We start from the raw sequence: 15,341 nt of genomic DNA on the forward strand, positions 1-15,341 counted from the left end.
ATGACGTCGTCATCTATGGAAGGACATTTCGGGAGCATAATCGGCGACTTAGTCTTGCACTAGACTCTATCCGAAGCGCGAGGACTAATTTTGAACTCTAAAAAGTGTCACTTCGGTGAACGGCAGACCTTGGTGCTTGAATTTTTAGCGGATCAGGAAGGTATTCGGCCCGACCCCCAAGAGATTACTGCTGTGCGAGACTTTGCAAAACCTCAAAACGTGAAGCATATGAGAAGCTTTCAGGGGCTATGTTGATTATTCCGTCGTTTCATTCAAGGATTCGCCCAAATTGCCCATCCGCTCACTTCCCTCCTGCAAAAAGATGCTCCGTTCGTTTTGTTCTTGGAATGCGAATCATCGTTCCTACAGCTGAAGTTTCTGCTCACATCTGATCCTGTATTAAGCCATTTCGATCCGGTTGCTACCATCGAGGTTCTCACCGATGCGAGCGGCGTGGGCGTTGGTGCGGTTCTCATCCAGCTCCAGAACGGTGCCCAGCGTGTCATCGCATTGCAAGCCGCACTTTAAGGAAAGCAGAACGCAACTACACAGTGACAGCAATGGAATGTCTCGCCGTCATCTTCGCTTTTACCAAGTTACGCCCATATATGTACGGCCGTCACTTTAACGTAATTACCCACCATCACTCCCTGTGTTGGCTGGTTGGCCTGCGTGACCCCTCAGGTCGATTAGCCCGCTGGGCATTACGTCTACAGGAATATGACTTTTCTGTGTCCTATAAGAGTGGTCGCCGCCACGCCGATGCTGACTGTGTGCCCCGATTTTCTATTCCATGCACGGCAGTCGGTGAAGATGATCTGGACGACCGCCTGGCGCCTGTGAGCGAAACATTACCAGACCATGAACTTACTCCGTTGTTTGATAAGGCACGCAATTCTGCATCTACACCTTTTATTATTCAAGGTGGTCTACTCCTCAAAAAGAACTACTCAACTGATGGTGCCCGTTTTCTGCTTGTTGTACCGGCTTCTCTCTGCAATGCTGTCCTACATGCGATGCATGACGACATCACTTCAGGTCATCTTGGTTTTGCGCACAATCTCGCGAGGGTCTGAATAAGATTTTATTGGCCAAGGATGTACACGACAAACAAGCGCTATATAGCACGTTGTATCCCTTGCCAACGTCTCAAACGAAGCACCACGCCACCTGCTGGCCTTCTTCAACCTGGCAAGCCCCCTAGGTCGCCTTTCGAGAAAATTGGGATTGATCTCATTGCTCCTTTCCCCAAATCATCTGACGGGCGTCGCTGGATTACGTAGCTATTGACTATTTGATCCGGTATGTGGAGACGTCTGCACTCGTTTCTGCCAAAGCAACCGATGTGTCGAACTTTTTTTTACACCAAATCGCACTTCGCCAAGGCGTCCCCCGAGTGATCATCAGTGATCGCGGTCGGCAGTTCACTGCAGATATCGTGGAAGAACATTTACGGCTCTGTGGCTTCGAATATCGTCATTCTACTCCCTATCACCCTCAGGCCTTACCGAGCGCCTAAACCGGACTCTCATTAACATGATGTCAGTGTAAGTAACATCAAATCACAAGAACTGGGACGCCATCTTGCCATTTGTAACTCACGCTTATAACACAGCTAAGCATGAAGTGTCCGGATATTCTCCTTTTTTCCTTCTTTAAGCGCCCTCACCCTCAACCTTCCTGGACACCATTCTTCCATTCTCGGTGCACGATGACGCATCCGTGTCGCAACATCTTTGTATTGCTGAAGAAGCGCGTCGTCTTTCTCGTTTGCGAACTATATCGCCTCCCAAGACCGCACGAACGTTCGGTATGATGCGGCTCATGCTGCAGTAACTTATGAACCCGGAGATTTGGTTTGGCTTTGGACGTCATTGCGACGCCGCGGACTGTACCAGAAGTTCTTGTGGCAATACGCCGGACCCTTCGTTATTGTGTCACTTAAGTGAAGTAACTTACTTTATCGCTAAAGTAACATCGACAAACCGATGCTCGCGGATGACAACTGGCTCATGTGGCACGACTGAAACGCTGCTATTCCCAATCTGCTTGACTCGTTCGAGGACGAGCTTCACTTGTCCCTGGGGAAACTGTTACGTGAATTACGCTGCGCCGAGCGGTGTTGCGCATGTGCAAGAGAAGGAAAAAGTGGACGGTTGCGACTCGCGCCAATGTGAGACGAGAGACCCAAGTTGGCAGCTCCTGCCTGCTTGGGGTCGTCTACGGGGGGACGTGTTCGCGGACAAGATTTGTTAAGACTGTGCTTGAGACATGCATTCCCCGAATATTCTGTAAATATTACTGTAAAACTCATTTCCCCCGTAACAATATGATTAAGGCGATGTTTGGGAGTGAGTGCGAGGTCTTTCTTGGCAGCAAGGCGGCGTCCAATAAGTTTTCCGAAGAGGCCATATAGCCTCTGTTTGCAGACGTCCCAAGATGTCAGTTCATCTCCGTGCGTGTCAAACCAGACGCGCACAGTTCTGGTCAAATAAATTATGACATTCGCCAGCACAAGCGTTTGCATCCCAGCGGTTCTGTTTGATGACTCGTTCGGAGAGGGCCAACCAGCCCTCCACATCAACGTCGTCGGTCCCACAGACGGTTACATTTTTACATAATTATAATTACATCGGCTTACATATTTACAAAATACCGAGGCAGTGATCCTTTAGGGGACTGATTTACGTCTTTGAATTTATTTAAAATTAACGGAAGAGTATATTATAATATCTTCAGCCTATAATCCATGCGAGAAAATGGTATCAGCCACTTTTCTGTATTATACATATTTTGAATCCTTATTATATGTTGGCAGAACGTGTCGAGTATGGGCTAAGTAACTAAGATTTGCTATATGACGAATGGCTTCCTTCTGAAAGAGATTCATTTTCTCTGTTTAAGTAGTTGTGAGCCAAACTAAGAAACAAAAACTCATACGCGAGACGAATAATGCCTTATATATCCGAAGTTTTAGTTTAGCATAAAGAAAAGTGCGGGAACGAGAAATCGCACCTGTCACTAATGAGAGCTTATTAGTTAACTGCCATTCATGATTGTGCAGAGATTGCCAGGCAGGGACGACCGCGGCAACATTTATTTTAGGAGAAGCTGAAGAGGTGACGACGGCAGCGTACGGCCAAGGTGAAAGTCTCGAGCGTTCCTAAGCTCCCGTGCCGGCGCCGCTTCCTTCTCTTCAGCACGTGCTGGACGCATGCCGCGCAAGTCGCTACAGGGCTCCTCCCCTAGACGATTGGTCGAAAAATAAAGGAAAAGAAACTCGCTGTCAAAGCAAACGGCAATGCTCTAAAAAAAAAACTATCCAGAAGGCTATACACATAAGTACAAGTTAAGGTCGTGTTCATCAATTTGGTTTCGTCAATGGCTGTTAAACAGGCCGCGACTGGGTAAAACGTAGCGGTAGCGGAAGCGGGACTGTTGAGGAGCATGCGGCAGCACCTTGAATCCTCTGTTTGTCAGAACTGAAGTTGTGACGGGAAAAGTTACGACGCTGCGCGCGTGTCCAAGATCTGATGCAATTGAGCAGGCTGTTTCTCTCATGGAAGCTTGGACGCTGTGTCGCTTCCGCCTGCTGCGAAGGTCGGCTGACAAAGACTGATTTTGAACGGGGCGGGCTGGTTGTGGTAAGTTTACCAGGGTGTCGGTGGTGCATGCGACGGCGCTGAAGGCAGGCTTCGTGCTCACAACGAACTGGCCGAATGGATGCTGCAAAGCACTGCGGCGAGCCAGTTTTGGGGAGGAAACGTGACGAAGAGCTACAAATCGTCCTAAGCTTGCGACACGAGAGGGAAAAATTAACCGTGATGAAGACAGCGGCTGTGGGCTGTGATGTACGCACGCACGGGCCACTTGCGGTAGGCATAAGATGACATGTTGTTGCTGCCTGGCAAGGGCTTGGAAAAGCGGGAGGTACACAACAAATGCAAAATGAGTGGCCATAGGCTCTGTGACATGAACCAGAAATGTTGCGTCGCATAGCAGGTGGTGTTCGAGCGAGGTGGCAGCGGAGCCCACTGATGCGCAATCGCGATGGAGGGCGATTACAGACGATGAGCAGGACGCTTGGTGCGAGAAATCGAGGCACGTGCTGAAGGTCGGTGCTGCTGCCTCAAATGACTCGCATGCCAGCACTTGAATGACGGCAAAGCTTGCCACTTGTATAATGGGAGTGTAAGTGACGGCACAGGAGGACGGAACAGCTGAGGCTGCGCTTACTGTGTCTAGAGGATAGATACGTGTGGGAGAGTAGCCGGGCTGGATGCGCTAGGCAGGAGTGGCAGGAAGCTGGCCGGAGACAGCTGCGGCATGCTGTGCCCCGAGGATGCAGCCGTAGACGAGAGTGATGCTGGTGAGGTTGCGGATGCTGGCGGCGTCGAAAGCGGGTCTACTCCGTCGTAGAGCGGCAGCGGGCAGTAGCTTTCGCTGAAGTACGCCAAGACGGCAGCACGCAGCTCATCGTATGGCCGGCAACTCGAGGCAGGGCAGGCAAGCCGGCAGAGCATGTCAGGTGGTAAGATTTCGGAGAGGTCTGCGTGCTTGAACTGCTGGATGGTGATGCAGTTCTGGTACACCGCAGCCTCCAGTTCAGCGAATCACCCGCCGACGCCTGCAGGTTGAAACATCGGAAGCGGCAGGTCGAAAGCCAGGCCTTGCCAATATGCCATCCCAGGACGCCACCGGGGTGAAGGCACGGTTCTCCGGGTCACCAGAAATGTAGAGATCGCCAAGCAGGGGAGACCGCGGCCACATTTATTTTAGAGCTTAAGAGCGAAGCGTCCGGCCGAGGCGAAAGTCTCGAGCGTTCGTGAGCTCTCGTGCCGGCGCTGCTTCCTTCTCTTCGGCACGTGCTGGACGCATGCAATGCGAGTCGCTACAATTGTATTCAGCCAAGAAAAACATAGAAGGGCTGCAAAGCCGCTATGCCGAAGGTGATTAGGGGCTCGGACAGGAGAGGACGGGAGATTATTGTTCCAAGGCTTTGTACTATGTCAGAATGATGTTTCAACGGCTTCCTCAGGCACTCTGTCGCCTCATCAGAGAAGATAAGGAGAAACTCCATTTACCATGGAACTAAATTGTATTGTTACAAAGACACCCTTGTTACAATGTGCTGTTACGGCACTCGTGTTAGTCCATTCAGTGGCATGGGTGGCTGAACGCCTTCCAAAAATTAGTGGGAGGGGGTGTGCTTTGCCGATAATAGAGAAAGTTGCATAGGCGAGTACTGGAGGCATGCATGTGTATGCAAGTGCAGTTTTTCAGAATCATTGCTGCACAACAATAACATACATATTAACTGGAAAAATATTATTGCACTCACCAAAGTATTGTTTTACAACTGAACACCAATCTCCATCAGCAGTAGCTATGCAACACTCGTGAAAATCCAAGCACAAAGAAATGTCTAGCGGACAAACTTCATTGTAAGAAAGTCGATCAAGCGAATCTTTTCTGGCCTAACAAAGCCTACAGCAGAACGTTTGAAAGAATTCCGCTAATTATCTGAACAATATAAGTAATGCAGAAGAGGTTGCAAATAACTGATGGGCTTGTATAAAGACGAATAAAGCCTGCTCGTCCTCACAAATCATTTTTAAGTTAAGAAACCAAGCTTAAGACCATAAGCTACAATGTGTGGGGTACGTGAGGTACTAGAAAATGTTTAACTGAAAAATGGTAATTTTATGTCCTAGAGATTTAAGCTTTATATGGAGTGGGGCTTTCATGTAAAGAGTTAGGAAGTATTTACAATCATAGATAATATTGAAGGTAGTGCAAAAAACGAGGACCAAGGAGCAGAAAGACACCGCATGAGCAAAGCACTCATGCTGTGTGTGTCCTTCTACTCCTTAGTCCTAGTTTTTTCGCGATACCTTCAATATGAACAAGATTCAACTCGCCCAACGTTCAACCTTATTAATCATAAATAAGTGGAATACTGAGCTCCAGGGAGTCTAGTTTGGCAGTATAACAAGTGTAACAGTGTCTGAACTACATTACTGAGGATCTGTTGCCCGAATAAATATTTTTACCTCCTTCCAGTGTCGACTAAGAATGTCCGACATTCTTTGCGAAAGAACTGTGATAATTTTTACTTCGCACACGTTTACAAGTAAGCCATAGGTGTCTAGAATCCAGTGCCATTATAGCATAGATTCATAATATACAATATTGATTACTGGAAAAGGCAAAGCGAACTATTTTAGATGGCGTTCAGGCAAGTTATGTCACCACCTACCATTCAATTGCTCCATAATTGAATTTACTAGCTTCATGGGTACAAAGCACCTAGAGGTAGGAAGCAGAAGTGACGTGATACTTATCTTGTATATCTCAACTCAGTGTATAATACAAATTTTTTCTTTTGAAATTCAAGCAATCGTGGCCAGAGTACAGACAGGTTTAGTTTTAAAATTCGATTAAGCGATAGATAAATGTCCGATAAGAATTTTGCATGAAATGTGTTTACAGAGACTGCAGGTGCATAGTTCTAGAAATTGACAAAGCATCAAAGTTTATTTCTTAGTCATGTAATAAGCTGCATGCTACCTCCAAGTTATAAACTTTTAAAAGATGAAGAACACCCCTTTCCTCGAAGTATAAGATGTTCTCATATTTTGGGGTGTTATGTGGCATACACTAGGTGGCTGAGAAGCAAGCGTTGTTGCCTGGTAAAGGTGGTATTTGCGATAATTGCAGTAATGCAATCCTTTTGATATCTAAGCCACTTAAGAGAATGTTCAGTATCATTGTCTCGACTTATTTCAGGTCGTTCTCTGCACCGCATGTTCCGCAGACATGCATCAACCGGTCCTATCGCAGCTTTCTTCTGAAGCTCTTTAGCCTTGGAAGCTTCAGCGATGTAGATTGATGTGGATGGCAGGTCTTTTCAACTGCATTGTTAAGAAACACAATCTTAACAATGAAATATAATAACAGTATCCTAAACGAGCACTATACATGGTTCATAGAAATTGTATAAACATAAAAATATTGCCCAGAAGGCCTCTGTAAACTGCGTACAAAGAGAACAACTTCACAAAGGATTTACCAACTGAAATTGAAGAAAAAGTACTCAATTCCTTTGTCAAAGATATGTAACATCTTAAGAAACATGTTTCAAGCAACACAATAAAAATAACGATCATATGCGGTTCCACAGTCTAGTAAAAAGGTCTAACACATTAAAGGAAGGGCTAGTGGCTCCTCATAAAGCATGCTCGGGTTATTAGCATCGAAAATGCGTGGAAGTATATTCTTCCTCAAGCAGAACTTTTTTCTCTCCTGAAATATCTTCCTAATGGTACTTGTATCCTATAGAGAACAGGTTATATATATCATGTAACCAGAAACGTTCCAAACTCAGAATCTGGTGCAAAAAAAAAATAAAACTCTCTTGCCATCCATTCTACACCAGCGGTGCCATGCTGCCTTAACCTGCAACCAGGCCAGTGGCAAAGTAATGGGTGAGATACTATGTGGCACATGTTATGGTCCGAATAAGAAAGACACATAACATCCAGGGCGTGTGCCTTGCAACAACTGATAACTACTGAGTAGAGCTAGAGAACAGTAGGGGAGCCAAAAGAGCTATAAAATTTTTACTTTCACTGCTGTTGTTGAATCGCTTTGCTGGTGCATCAAAGGAGCCGGACGAAATTGAGCGTACCGAACCATGCAGGCCAAAGCGAGAGCATGGTTTTGTGTTTTATTTTTCTGTCTGCCCTTTCAGCAATTTTCTTCGCACGTTTTTTGTTAACCCTGTAACTGGATTGGAAGTACTTCGTCGAAACATAGACACAAGCCAAGCGGGTTGAGCAGCTGTGAATACGACACAATACGGAATTTATACTTACAACCTTCTCGATGACAGACTGCCTGCGGGAGCGAAAATTGACGATGGTCTCGCTAGAGAACGAGTTTATAGTATCCGATAGCGTAGATGTATATACACACACGAAAGAGGCGACGAAGTACACAGGCTTTTCCAAGGCATCACTTATCACGCTCGCACTGTCGAGAAAGCGAATGCACATGTGCACGTCACACAGACATTTGGCGTAGCGACATAATACGCAAAAGAAAAATACCGGCGAGCTCAAATAGACACGAGCAATGCAAGCGGCACCATCAATCGCAAAAGAATTGTTGCACTACTTCAGTGAAATGCGCTGTTAACTTAAAAGTGCACTATCGTGTACAAGCCAAATCTGATCAAAACCCACATTCGTTTAAAATAATCGTAATGACTCGAATAGCTTCATATTATTTTTAGAAACGAAAACATACCGCAGACAAAAAAACAACAACAAAAGGTTACACCGCTGATCGCTATCAAACAGCGCCAACATGCTCGATGTCCGGAGGCTCATGCGATCAGCGTGGCACATTTCCATTCACGCTGAATAATTGCGAAATCGTTGAGGTCCTTACCTCTATTATTATTGTGACGTCCAGAAATGGAGACAAGAGAAGATGAGGTCGACGAAGAAGCGGCTCGTGCTAGGACTCGCAAGTGGACACAGCTGGGTCTTCAACACTCGTCTTGCGTCAACCGAAACTTCGCTTGTAACATCTTGGTGAGAGGCGTTGGGTACACGGTCGCTAGAAACCCCGAAGACGGATTCGCAGCTTGAACCGCGCCGAAGTCGCCGTCTTGCTGGCCTACCGCCATCTGAGCCTACGATGTCTTAACACCGACGCTTCGAGGTTCGTGCCTTGCAGTATCACCGAGAGCCGCGTTCGTTCACGGGCTCATCCAGCGAAGACGTGGATGATTGGCTCACTCACTACCAGTGGGTGAGTCGTTACAATAAGTGGGACTCTTCCGTCCAGCTAACTAACGTAGTCTTCGCGCTTAATGGCACAGCCCTAACGTGGCATGACAATCACGAGGACACTTTCACCACCAAGGGCCGCTTGTGGAAAAAAATCAAAAACGTTCTTCGAAGATTCTGACGGGAAGAAGCGAGCTGAACAAGCGCTCTCTCAAAGAGTTCAGCTTCTTGGAGGAACGTGCACCAAATACATCGAGGAAGTCTTGAAGCTGTGTATGTTTGTAGATGCTCGCATGACTGAAGTTGGGCATCTGCCGAAAGGGTTTGCCGTAGATATAATTTCCTTATCGGCAAATCCAGCCTTGATTCAGTGGCTGACGTGATTCAGCATTGCCTCTCATTCGAGACGCTGAAAACGCATCGGATAACAACCAAGGTCAGACGTTTGGCTGGCGTTACATCGGTTGCTGCTGTTGACGCTGCTGACGTAATATCGTCCGGAGATCTGGCCTCCACGATCCGTCAGATCGGTCTCGAAGAAGTGAACCGGTCGCTAGAACTAGCATGGGGCTCCTCAGTGCTGCCATTTTCGCATCCGCCGTGTCTCCTACAACCGCCTTTAATGCAGCGGATTTCTGAATTCAGCGGGCTTCAGTGAATACCAGGGACCGCAGCAGCATTGGCAGATGAACATAACGATAACACCCCCAAGGCAACGGACCCGCCACTACCAGCCGACGCATAACCGGTGTAACAACAGTCGACGCGACACTCTCAGTGGCGACTACTTGCCTGCGCCACCTTCTCGCAGACCTCCTGTGTGTTATCGCTGCGGCCAACCTGGCCACCTCTCAAGATCATGTTCTCGCCGTCAAGCAATGCGTTACGGCTACGACTGCATGAACTACCCTGAGCAGCAGGGTTACAATCCTGGCACTTCTCGTCGTTCGCGTTAACCTCCTGATTTCGGCGACCGATGGCAAGCACCTTGGCGGGATATTTCACCGGCATCGGCCAGAAGCATGATACCACCTCCAGCTTCCCGCGCGCACCGTTCTCCATCGCCCCGGCGCCGCTCACCGCCGCCGGAAAACTGGTCGGCGCAACCGATGGGGCTGAGGTTACTGGATGTTCGCTTTTACAACACGGACATCTCGTCGATAAAGACGGCGTTAGACCTGATCCCGCAAAGACAGCAGTTGTTGCCTCTTTCAAGCCAACCCAGTCCGCCAAAGAACTACGGAGCTTCCTGGTTTTGTGTTTGTATATTCGCCATTTTATTCACCGTTTTTCTGATATCGCACACCCCCTGACAAACCTCCTTCATAAAGATGTAGCTTTCAAGTAAACACCAGAGTGCGATTCCGCCTTCCGCCACTTGAAATTTATTCTTACGCCCCAACCTGTGCTCCGCCACTTAGATCCTTCAGCACCCATAGAAGTGCGTACTGACACAAATGGTGTTGGAATTGGCGCAGTTCTTGTCCAGCGCTGCAAAAGCAAGGAGCACCTCGTCGCGTATGCGAGTCGCTCCCTTAGTAAGCCGTAGCACAATTTATACTGTCATGGAACAGGAATGCCTCGCTGTCGTTTTCGCCATACAACGCTTTTGCTCGTATCTCTATGGACGCCCGTTTACCGTTGTCACAGATCACCATGCAATCTGCTGGCTAGTTAATCTCAAGGATCCGTGTGTGTGGGGGGGGGGGGGGACTTGCACGATGGGCCTTACGGTTACAATAGTATGACTTTACAGTCTCACATGCAAAACTGGCCCTCAGCACGCTGACGCAGACTGTCTTTCGCGCCTTCCTCATCCTACGACGGAGTCTGACGCCGATGATTTCGAGAACTGCGTCGCGTCGGTATCAAAGGCTTTTCCTGACATCTACATGTTTATAGAAGAACAAAAAAGAGATCCAACCTTGGAACCTCTCTTCGCAGCAGCTAAAGATCGGTCAGGTGGACACCGATTTTGTGTGCGTGATCGCCTGCTCTGGAAGAAAAACTATTCAACAGATCCCCGCTTCCTTCTAGTTGTTCCGAGGAGCCTATACCATCCTATATTACAGGCCATGCACGACGACCCTAGTTCCGATCATCGTGGAACTACAAGAACGCTCCACCGCATTCAGGAGCGCTTCTATTGGCCAAAAATGAGAGCAATTACTAAGCTTTACGTCGCCAGCTGCACCCAGTGTCAGCGCTCCAAACGTCCCACAAGCGTCGTAGCGGGGTACCTTCACCCCATCACACCACCGCTTGCACCATTTGAGCAAATGGGCGTTGATCTCCTTGGCCCCTTTCCGGTATCCCATAATGGGAACCGTCGGATTATTGTTCGCGCGGACTACGTCACTCGATACTGTGAGACAGGCAGCCATACCCGCGGCCGACGCGTATCAAGGCTCCTGCTTTATGTTGCGGGCGATAGGTCTTCGTCACGGACCACCACGAGTTATTATCAGCGACCGTTGTCGCCAATTTACGGCCAACGTCGTGGAGGAGATACTCCGTTTATGTGCCTGTCATCTTCGCCCTTCATCCCCTTATCATCCACAAACCAACGGTTTAACTGAACGCACCAACCGTGCGATAAATAACTTGCTGTCTATGTAGGTCGACGCCGATCATAAAAACGGGAACAGTTTACTACCGTTCATTACCTACTCTTTCAACACAGCCCGTCATGAGACCACTCGCTTTAGTCCATTCTTTCTGCTTTATGCTTGCCACCCACGACATACCTTGGACGCCATCCTCCCGTTTTCAGTCGGTAGCCGAGACAATCTGCTTTGCCGAAGAAGCCCACCGGCTTGCCCGCCTTCGCATCTTAGCGTCCCAGGATCGCTCGAAAGCATGGTACGATGGCCACCATCGTCAAGTTATTTACCAGCCTGGAGATTTTGTCTTGCTGTGGCGACCTACCAGGAAGCGGGGTCTGTCACAAAAGCTGTTGTGGCACTACGATGGACCATTTGTCGCTCTTGAACAACTTAGCGAGCTCAATTATCGCATCGCTCGCCTCACCAAAAGCGACCGTCGCTCTGCAAAAAGTGGAGTCGTGCACGTCGTTCGTTTAAAGCCGTATCGATCACGCGACAATGTTTATGTCGCCCAGCGGGCTTCAGCTGCATCGGGGAAATGTGACGCCCAGAAATGGAGACAAGAGATGAGGTCGACGAAGAAGCGGCTCGTGCTGACACTCGCAAGTAGACACAGCTGGGTCTTCGACGCTCGTCTTGCATCAACTGAAACCTCGCTTGTAACAATATGTAAACACAGTGCAGTACCAACGTGCTTCCGCTTCTCAGAAGCATCGGCAACGCAGAAACACGTCGCGTTTCTTCACGGTAGATTTTTAAACAAGTTCGTCAGCTGATCACTATTTCTTGAGAATCTCCAGCGACGCCGGCGCCTGAACTTCTGTCTGATCCTCTCGTGCACTTGGAGCATGTCAGAATGAATCGTGAACCGTCACAAACGCGACCACACTTCACAAAACACCCCATATTTCATTACAAGCAAGGAAGAGAAATACATTTTAAAGGGATGAGTTGCGCGCAGACTTCAAAACTGCCGCTATTTGCCGAGTGTGGCCAGACTTCGCAGCGCCCCCTGTCTTTCATTAGAGTTGCTAATACCATAGAACCCTGGTGCAAGATTTAATGCACCAACAAATCTAGGACCAAGGCGCCGAATAGAATTTACCGCTATTGCGAGACAGTGAGTTAAATACAATCTACGGGCTGCTATAGCCTTATCTGCTGGTTTAATGTTATCTGAAGAGACATATGCACTATTCATGATTGCTTGGCCCTCTAAAGCATATCTGATAAATAACAAGTGTTCAGCGTAAAGTTTTGATTCCTGTTCAGTAACGTAGTCCCGCAGTCGCTCTTTCGCTTAAAAGTAAACAATTTTTGTCGACATTGGTGAGACGGCTATGATGGTATCGACGATTTCTGTCTCTCTTCTGCACAGGGTGCCTCTCCCGAGTGGCGAGCCTTCCACTCAGCCGTCGTCATCGGCCCACGGATTTACATGTGGGGTGGACGGCGAGCGTCGGACGCGGCTGCTGCTCCGCCTCCCGATGACGTGGCATACAGTGACCGATTGGCCATCCTGGACACTACGAATGGGACATGGGTGCACCCAGTCACGAATGGTTGCACGCCGTTGGCCAGGTGCAGTCACTCCTCCTGTAAGTGGCACAGCGGTGCACGAGTAAACTGGCAGTCATTTCCACCCGAATAAAGCAATGCAGGTTATATAGTAAAGAGCCACCTGAGGAAATCCGCGGGAGAGACGTGCAGCCAGTATTCGGTTCACATACTCTGCATCACTTCGGCAGCAGCTAGAATGTGATCAATCAAGGACCTCAGCCATTGGCTAAACACATCAGTTAGGATGCAATCCCACTGAGTAGTAACTTGGCTAATCCTATTTTCTAACGATTGTCTGATGCTGTAGATAGACACGAATGTAGAAGGGAACCGGAGAAGCAAAACCCCAAAACATCAACGAAATGAAATCGAATCTAGTTAAAATAGAACAAAGAGAATATTATTTCTTTCCTTTTTACTAACTGTGCGCATCCCCTGTGTGCCATGTAAAGACAGGCCGAAAAGTAGCCCAATAATATAGCATAAGAAGCTAATGCAGAACACATCAGGACCGCACGATTATGTAGCAGGTCGCTCACCCTTATGATCAACACGCCAGCGCACTGCCCCGCTCAACGGACGGTGGTTGCATCCTGTGCAGCCAAGCATTAAAAGCAAATTGAAGTAAGAGAAGCTGCAGCTGGGATGCTCCTCCTTTTCGCCTGACATTACATTTCGACATTACATTCCAATACATCACCCCAGAAGAGCGGGGTGATGTGGTAGCGTTTTCACCCTAAAGGTGGGACGCCTGGTGAACAAAAAACTAACTGTACATGAACAGCAGAAATTCGGTGTAATAATGTTTTCAACAAATGGTTGTTATTGTTGCTATCTACTCCAAACTTCGTTTATTTGGCTGTGCTGTTAATATGCCGAAGCAAATAATTAGGGCTTACATGTCCTGCTATGCGATGACAAATCTTGAAATAGTTTAGATTTATTAACGTGAGACATATAGACCGCCCACTGAGCGGGAAACCTCTGTCGCGTAGGGAAAACTGTCATTGATTGAGAGGGTTGTGACGCCACACATGGAGTGGCTGAAATTAAACATGCTTACTACTTTTCAAAAAGGTCTCAACATGTTCATTAACGGACGCCAACAGTCTTCAGAGCTGAAGCATAACAGCATCGTTGAAACTCCCTTCTTGAAAACACGTATAGCCTTGTCTGACGCTGCTCTCCAAATGTTTTTTTTTGATGCGAGCATAATAACACATCCTTATTAACTGCCCTAAACCAGTATAGAGCACAGATCTTGAGAGGACGATGAACCCCAAGCGGTTCTGTGGAGCTTGTGCTGCTCTTTTCCAAAGAAACTATATCACAACTCTCGCTGTGATTGATAGTCCTGTCATGAATCTGAGCCCACCGCATTATCGCTGACTGCTCTTGGCGAATTTCTTTCCAGTGAATCGCCAATGAATAGCGCTGCCGTCATATTGTCACGACTCAAGCCACAGTGAGCCATGAAGGTACACGTAGACGAGGACCCGAGAATAAGGTCGCTTCTAGTTCCGATAATACAGAGTCCAGCACCAGCGCGCCTCTCGAGACAACAACCGCTTCGTCCCCATGCACGGCAGTCGCGCGGCGCTAGGCACGTGGCAATATTACCAAACTAACTGAGTCAATTTCGGTGTAATCACTGCCACGGGAGGGACGGCATTGTTGGTAATAAGTGGAAGGGTACAGACTGCTTGAAAATGCTTTCAATGTTGTTTTCACGACTCAACTTCACTGGCATGAATAGTTTCAAAGAGAGGTCGTCATCATCAGCCAGACTATACCCACTGCAAGGCGAAGGCCTCTCCCATATTTCTCCACTTAACCCGGTTCTGTGCTAGCTGCATCCACTTGACCCCTGCGAACTTCTTAACCTCATCCGCCCACCTAACTTTCTGCCGCCCCCTGCTACGCTTTCCTTCCCTAGGAATCCAGTTTGTTACCATAAGCGACCATCGGTTATCCTCTCTTCGCACTACATGTCCTGCCCATGCCCATTTCTTCTTCTTAATTTCCGCTAGAATGTCGGTAACTTGAGTTATTTCTCTGACCCACTCTGCACGCTTCATTTCTCTTAATGTTACCCCTACCATATTTTATTCCATAGCCCTCTTGGTAGTCCTCAACTTAAGTAGAACTCTCTTGGTTAGCCTCCACGTTTCAGCCCCATAGGTGAGTACAGGTAAGATGCAACTGTAGTATACTTTCCTCTTGAGCGATACCGGTAAGCTGCTAGTCATAATCTGCGAGTGCTTGCCAAATGCGCTCCATCCCAGTCTTATTCTTCTTGTTATTTCCTTTTCATGGTCCGGATCTGCGGTTACTATCTGTCCTAGGTAGACATATTCGCCTACTACTTCCAGTACTT

The 15,341-nt window shown here is 47.9% G+C and overlaps 1 protein-coding gene across 1 annotated transcript in view; it reads left to right on the forward strand.

Annotated features, from left to right (window-relative positions):
• The window catches only part of LOC146177746 (kelch domain-containing protein 3-like), an 84,994-nt gene that overhangs the window by 32,188 nt on the left and 37,465 nt on the right, over nt 1-15,341 (forward strand). The window contains exon 4 of the mRNA XM_084581630.1: nt 12,783-13,002. Coding sequence (XP_084437756.1) covers nt 12,783-13,002 — 220 coding nt within the window. The remainder of the gene's footprint in view (nt 1-12,782; nt 13,003-15,341) is intronic.

Source organism: Amblyomma maculatum, chromosome 10 (assembly GCF_055883805.1).
Source record: "Amblyomma maculatum isolate TAMU_Amacu chromosome 10, ASM5588380v1, whole genome shotgun sequence".
Taxonomy (NCBI): Eukaryota; Metazoa; Arthropoda; class Arachnida; order Ixodida; family Ixodidae; genus Amblyomma; species Amblyomma maculatum.